At 31.8% G+C, this 8,083-nt stretch overlaps 1 protein-coding gene across 1 annotated transcript; it reads left to right on the top strand.

The window, feature by feature from the left end:
* Nucleotides 1-7,038: 7,038 nt before the first annotated feature.
* LOC115034456 lies at nt 7,039-8,077 on the top strand (the record flags this gene model as incomplete). The annotated part of the gene is made up of 1 exon (XM_029491504.1): nt 7,039-8,077. A coding segment is annotated over exon 1 (633 nt), but the record flags the coding sequence as incomplete, so codon positions are not given.
* Nucleotides 8,078-8,083: the final 6 nt, after the last annotated feature.

The following is an 8,083-nucleotide window of genomic DNA, read 5'->3' as shown; positions in this document are numbered from 1 at the left end:
TAGCCTACGCCTTTGAGAACGGGTGTCCCTTTGACGAGGAGACGTGCAGCAACGCCGCGTTGAACGGTCACCTTGAGTGCCTGGCTTACGCACGGGAAAACGGGTGCAATTGGGGCAAGGAGACGTGCACGAAAGCCGCGTTGAACGGTCACCTGCAGTGTCTAGCTTACGCCTTTGAGAACGGGTGCCCTTGGGACGAGGATACATGCAGCTGCGCCGCGTTGAACGGTCACCTGGAATGTCTAAGGTATGCCTTTGAGAACGGGTGCCCTTGGGACGAGGATACATGCTGGATTGCCGCGTTAAACGGTCACCTTGAGTGCCTCACTTACGCACGGGAAAACGGGTGCCCTTGGGACCAGCATACGTGCAGCTACGCCGCGTTGAATGGTCACCTGCAGTGCCTAGCTTACGCCTTTGAGAACGGGTGTCCGTTTGACGAGAATACGTGTACAGACGCCGCGTTGAATGGTCACCTGGAGTGCCTGAAATACGCTCGGGAAAACGAGTGCCATTGGAACAAGAATACATGCCACTCCGCCGCGTTGAACGGTCACCTGCAGTGCCTAGCTTACGCCTTTGAGAACGGGTGCCCTTGGGACGAGGATACATGCAGCTCCGCCGCGTTTAACGGTCACCTGGAGTGCCTGAAATACGCACGGGATAATGGGTGCCCCTGGGACGAGAATACTTGCAGCTCCGCCGCGTTTAACGGTCACCTGGAGTGCCTGAAATACGCACGGGATAATGGGTGCCCCTGGGACGAGAATACTTGCAGGGTGGCCACGAATAACGGTCACCTGGAGTGCCTGGCTTACGCACAGGAAACGAGTGCCCCCTCTGACAAGGATACGTGAAGCAATTTAATTTTTTTAAATTGTAAATCAAATGTTTAATAATTAATATTTTTTTAAAGTTGTACAATAAATTATTTTTTTTTAAATGTATTTACTTGTTATTATCTTTGATAGTTTGACGCATAGGTACCTACATTTTAACCAGATCATAATGTATCGAATCTAGGAAAAAATACTTGTGTGTGTCACTGCACACAAGTACACAACGTAATTGAATTTACTTAAAATAATAGGTAGATAACTCGTATCTACTACCTATTTAACTTTGGTTGGAATTAAAATAATAAAATCGTACCTGACTGGATGGTTTTCGTGTAATGGTAAATTTCAATTTCAGATAATAATATATTTTTAAAAACAATAAGTTACAAGGTATTCAAAAAACGTTGTTGTATCATTAATTAAAGTAATTCATTTCAATTTGCTTACATTTTCTAGGATTAGAAATCAGAAAAAATATATACAACTATTAAGGACGCCACAACTGCGTGTATTGTCTCCGTCTTACAAACGCGTACATACCAAATTTACGCTCAGCATTTCACGTTTTACGTCGTTAGCTTAAAAAAACACTAAAATTTGGTATGGTTGTAAGACGGAGACACACATGCGGGTAAGCGTCGTCTTAACTAAGTAAATGGTATATACCTATATAATATAATATTTTTATAAAATTATTAATATTATTATTATTTATTATATTTTTAAGATTGTACACTTTTTATACGTAGCCAAATTTTATATTAATTATTAGGTACCTGTGTACTATGATTTAAAAACATTAATTAATGAACTTTGTCAGACATAATAGATAGGTCATAACTCATAGGTAGTTATTGCGTTATTGACTTAAAATGACTTCAAATATTATTTATACATTTGTTAATTACTAAGCTGATATTCATAAATATTATGTCTTAATTAGTTATAAGCTAGTTACAGTATTACTTGCAGTAGCGTACGCAGGATTTCAGTTCGGTTATGGTTTTATCTGAGTATATAATTTACATTATTTTTTTTCTCAACTGTTTTTATATAATTGATGGTTATAACAAATTATAGTTGGCTTCAAATTTAGTCTACATTTAGAACAATTGAGTGTTTAACCTGGACATCTATAGAGCCTCTTCAGGTCAATATAAACATGGTAATAATCGATGGATAAAGATACATGATGATACACCATACGACGATTCTTAGAATGTTCTAAATCAGCCAAAAAACTGAAGCTATGATTGACATCTTTGATATTATTTAACAATTTATTTTATATCTATTAAAAAATTATCAACAATTGATCGACTCTGTGTATTGAAATTGTTGTAACTGAGATTTTTTTTTTTTGTAAAATGAAGACATTTCAAGGGGGTTAGCACCCTACCGATGTGTACGCTACTAAGTAGTAATAGTATTAGTAGGTAGGTAGTTCATGTTTTTTTTTAATATGTTTAAATTGGCTATTGGCACCTATCTAGTTGATTATTCGTTATTCATTATCAATAAATTTTTGACGTTTTTAATTGGAATTTTTTTAGGTGCTTATCATTTACTGAATATATTTTATTATATTATATATTATATAATATTCATTTACATTTACTGAAAACATGGTTAAGATTGAGCTATGAGTGAGGAATGGTTAACGGGTCTAGCTTATTATTATACATGCACAAAAATATAAATATTTATAATAATATTGAAAATATCATTGATCAATTTGCCAATGATAAAAATTGAAAATTAGATTTAGTTTTGCAGTTTTATTAATTGTACAATGTTTATTTCAAATTAAACACCTACACAAAATGTATACCCATTAAGTTATAATAATAGTAAGAACTACTGAAGGAAAGTTAATTCCAATTTTATTAAAATACTTATTAGCTATACCTTGATGTTTAAAAAATATCCTATGTATTCCAATTACTTATATTTATTTATTTGGATAAGTAATATGTATAAAAATGAAATATGAGAACCAACTCAAAAAAAAAAAAACTAAGTATGGATAGTAGTAATACTTTATTATAGGTTTATGGAATTAATTATAGTTTAATATACCTAATATGTTCATATTTTAATATTATTATAATAAATATTTATTACTTTTACTTATTAACATAATAACAAACAGAGTTAGTTTGATATGAATAGAATATTTCTATAAATTAAAATATTTCTATTTTTAGTCACATCAACTCTCTAATATAATGATTAGAAAGGTTTTGTTTTCTTAGTTGTGTTATCTGTTTTAGGTTCAATTTTCTGTAATTAATGCTTATGAGTTGTGCAATATTCTTTTATTCTTGAACTTTTGTGAAAATGAATCTTAAACTAAATTCTAGTAATCTTCCTTCTTCTTTTAAGTTTTAACAATTTAATTATTGAAACAAATGACAAAGTAACCAAGGGACGTTCAAATATAGTAGATTTATCCAGTATAGGCAAGTGGACTGTCTAAAAACACAAGTTGCAAAGCTCAAGTGAAATTTGTGATTAAAGTAGATACTGTATCGACAATAATAATAATTTTGGCATCAGCAACGAACAGCTATATAGTACTAAAATTAATATTGACTGATAATGAATTATTCTTGTTAATTGTTAAACTATTCAAACATTATTAACATTAAAAGTACTTTAAATATGATCAAATTTTACCTTAAATTTAAGGTTAAAATGTTGCTTAAAAAATATAATATCAAATTATTTATTTTTATTTAACACAATATATATTATATATCATTTTATCATATTATATTTTAATATTATTATAAGAAATATTTATACATAATATACTTTAATTAATGTGATTTTGCATTAGTCGCACAACTTTTAATGTTATGCTGTAAATTTCTGGGCTTCTTTTTGGCACGGTTACTATCAGTTGTTGCTGGTATGCTGCTAGGCAATATGCTATTGTTAAAATTGTTATTGTTATATTTTTATCTTATATCCTTATTGTACCAGCAAGCAAACGTTTACTTCCTCTAATAATCCCTGGTCTTCTCCTACCAATTATTGTCGGTTGTACTTTGATTGATGCTCCATCTCTATGTCTAAGAGATAATGATGATGTACCCAAAGTTGCTAAAAATGTATTAAACTGCCCTTCTGTATGTATTTCATCCAGTCTTTTTTTGAATTTTAATACATTTTCATAAGTTGATTCGCTATATTTTTTTTATATCATTAGACATTTGTTGAGTAATTTCATTTAATATGGATAAACAATTACGTTTTTCTAAATTGGGATTTTCTGTTGAACTCTTTTTATTTGCATCATCAACATAATCAATATCTTGATGAGTGTCATTTGATACAAGTGACTGTTCATGAATTACTTCTGTTGGTAATAAGCCCTCATAAAATACCTATCTTATTTGGTACTTTTTCACCTAATGCCAGTTTTGCTATTAAGTATTTGTCTTCTATGGTTACTGTAGGAAAGTTAACTCCAATTTTATTAAAATATTTATAAATTATATATTGGTGTTTACAAAATTGTCCATGAATACCTGCTTCACATGAACAAACACCAATATTTGGTTCAACACAATACCTACATAATTTTTTTTTTTTTTCGTTTGGGACATAAAATTCTTCATTGTCTACAGACTACAATAATCTATTCTTTGGTGATACAATCAGTTTTTTTAATTAAATTTTTAAAAAACAGTCGAGCAATAGAATTTCTTTCATTTGAAAATTCTTTGTTTTCAGTGCATAGATTTCGGCGTACGTGTAAACTGTTAAAAATAAAGATGTGAAACATTGACCACCAAATGCTTTTTTATATTTTGCTTTGTTAAATTAAATCCACTCGAATAAGATGCTTCTCTTTGGCCTTTGGATATAATTACACCTAAAGGAGCTGCACCAGCAGCACACGGAGTAAGTAAAAATGTAATGCAATGGTTTTCAGGATCACAAGAACTAGTTGAGTCCACGAATACAATATCTTTGGATAATGGTTAATCTGACCTCGTTTCATCATCAGAGTTAATATAAGAATAACAAATGGTTCTTCTTGGAAGTAAATTAAAATCCCATTTGTAGCATGAGTTTATTTTTTTCTTCTAGTTTCTAAAATAAATAAATAAAAATAAATACAATTTAAGTAATAGGCTGTAAAGAATGTAATGCAAAATTTGAATTAATTACTAGCATCAAAGATAATATTAATTATAGAAAATAATTTATTATGAATTATACGCAATATTTATTACACAATAAAATGGAACACTTATTAAACATCTATAATTTATCTGTAATGTCAAGTCATATGCTAATTATAGTATTTTCACTTAATGAATACCAAATACTCAAATGAACATTAATTGTTGAACATTTTAGATACAAATGTAAAATTTAGTAACTAAAAATAAATGCATAATTTAATACTAATATTACTAGAAAAGTTGGAAAAAGAAAATACCTGTGAAGTAAAATCTATAATATACTTATGAAAATATAAGAGTCTATTGGATTTGGATTACAATTCTGATGTGGTGTAATAAATTGAAAAATTAAAACTAATAATAATTTCTAATAAAAATGGTTCTATAACATATAAAATATGTTAGAAAAAGGTACTGTAAAGTTACTATAGTAATGTTTGAGCATGCAGGTCATAAATAATATTATACTATTCGTAAACTATAATATTATGTCTATGAAAGAATATCCAAAACTTTGTTTAATTTGTATTTGACTATGACAGTAACATTAAGTTATGATATTTATTCAGTCAAGTTAATTTAGTCAACATTCTGCCAGACTGAATTTTTAAGAAGGTAGTCAACTGGGTGTCGCTCTGCTGTACAGTAAGTTACAAGTTCATCTTATGAAAATTTTTTAAAATTTATAAGCAGATTAGAAAAAATTACTTCTGAACACTGAAGGACAATTTATAAGTAGGTACCTAATTGATTTATAAGTAACTATTTATTTATAACTACAACATAGGTACTTATTGTTTAATGATTTACTAATTTCATTAAGTTATAACATATTATAGATCGACCTGATTCAACAGAACACAATAACTAAAAAGAGAATGAAGAAATTTATTTAAAAATGTAACTGGTTGTGTATCAAACGCAAAGTCTCGTTAAACTGTTAAAAGTGTTTATCGTTGTTATTATTATTTGCGACTCTCTATTCTTCCCTCATCCTAAGTGCTTATTGAAGGAATTTAAAAAAAAAAGATATGTTAATATGTTATGTAGGTAGGTATAGGTAAGTAGGTAGGTAGGTAAGTACCTAATTATGTATGCACATAAATAATTTAATTATGTTCTTAAACAATTAAAATTTGTTTATATGCATACCTGTTATTATAACCTTATTTATTTATTTTTAGTATGAACTTCATAGGAATAATGATAATTATAATTTTTTTTGAGTATGATAGTAAGTGACTAAAATGTATAGTTAATTTGCTTAAAGATAAAACAGTTTGTGTACTCAATAAAAAATCTCATGAATGCCTATGGGTAATAGATGATTTGATTAAAATTAATAAATTTAAACTTAGAAAACCAATAACATTATAATTTATACTTTTCCATTGTAAATATATAATAATTATAATTCATATTTCATATTTTACCTTATTATTATTGTAATATTATTATAATCAATTATCAAATTGATTAATTGTATTAAGGTAAGATGTGTATGAAGTATAACCTATTTTCAATTGTTTTTTCCAAAAATTTGCTCGTAAATATAATAACAGAAATAAAAAAAAAACCATTTTGTATTAACTAATATTGTTTATTAAAAATATTTAAATATTTCATCGCGCAAAATTATGAACCAATGAGAAAGCCGTATTTGTGTACCTATTGTACGTTTTATTTCATGTGCAAAATGGTAATGTTGGTAATACCTATGTAATATTGCCTCCGTACCACGGTTGTAGACTATCTATTATAACCGTGCTGACGTGTACCACGGATATAGATACTATGGTTGCACGACGGCCCATATTGGATCACAGTGCTGAGCGGCGCCGAATGTTCTTATCAATTCTGACAAAAAGTCGCGTTTTACCAGCGCCCTCTACAACTACTACTAAGTACGGTAACCAAACCGGGTTACCTAGCCACGGTGGAGCGCTAGTATGTCGCGACTTTTTTTTGTATGGATACTATGTATGTATTTATGTAACTTGATAAGAACATTTGGCGCCGTCATATTATTGTTCGTTGTGCAACCATAGTATCTATATCCGTGACGTGTACTGCGGATTTTCAATGTCGTTATCTTAATAACGAATCATAACCTTTGTCCATGAACATTAGAGAAACATTCTCTAATGTTCATGCCTTTGTCCTTTACTGATTTTGCCCAAATCGTGTTTGCGATAACACACGTCTATTGTCAATAATATTTTCATCATTAAACATTGTTTTTCATCGCCAGTTGTTAATATTGTTACAGTGAACTCGGGCGGTTCATCGTTTTATCGGTACTTATTCTTAAGTGTATTGAGTGATCATTTCGAGTTTTCGTTAACTTACGCGTAGAACAAGTACTCGACTGTACGTTTGAAGCGGACGTCGTCGGACGCCAAAAAAATGTACAAACTACCCAGCCTGGCGAAAATGGCGTACTACGCGTGCGACAACATCGACCGTGACAAGTTTGACTTGCTGGACGCGCCGGACGTCGATATGCGAAATTGTTGCGAGTCGCTCTTAGAATTATTCAAAGTCGACAAAGACCAAGACGAGCGCAACGATAGGCAGACAATGTTTAGGCGGTCTCGGTTCGCCGTCAATGACGATAATATATTTAAACACATATGCGAGAAGGCAGCGTTCAACGGGCACATCGATTGTCTGAAACTAGCACACGAGATTGGCGTCCCTTGGGACACCGTGCCTGGATTGGCCGATTTCAGAGGTAAAGCGTGTGATCTGGCGGCGAAAGCCGGCAATCTGGAATGTCTAAGGTACGCCTTTGAGAACGGGTGCCCTTGGGATGAGGAGACGTGCAGCAACGCTGCGTTGAACGGTCACCTGGAGTGCCTCACTTACGCATGGGAAAACGGGTGTCCTTGGGACGAGCAGACGTGCAACAGCGCCGCGTTGAACGGTCACCTGGATTGCCTGAAATACGCACGGGAAAACGGGTGTCCCTGGTACGAGAAAACGTGCCAAAACGCCGCAATTGGCGGTCACCTGGAGTGCCTCGCTTATCGTACTGGAAAACGG

The sequence above is a fragment of the Acyrthosiphon pisum genome, chromosome A3, assembly GCF_005508785.2.
Source record: "Acyrthosiphon pisum isolate AL4f chromosome A3, pea_aphid_22Mar2018_4r6ur, whole genome shotgun sequence".
Classification (NCBI taxonomy): Eukaryota; Metazoa; Arthropoda; class Insecta; order Hemiptera; family Aphididae; genus Acyrthosiphon; species Acyrthosiphon pisum.
This window is presented reverse-complemented; position numbering and strand designations above follow the sequence as displayed.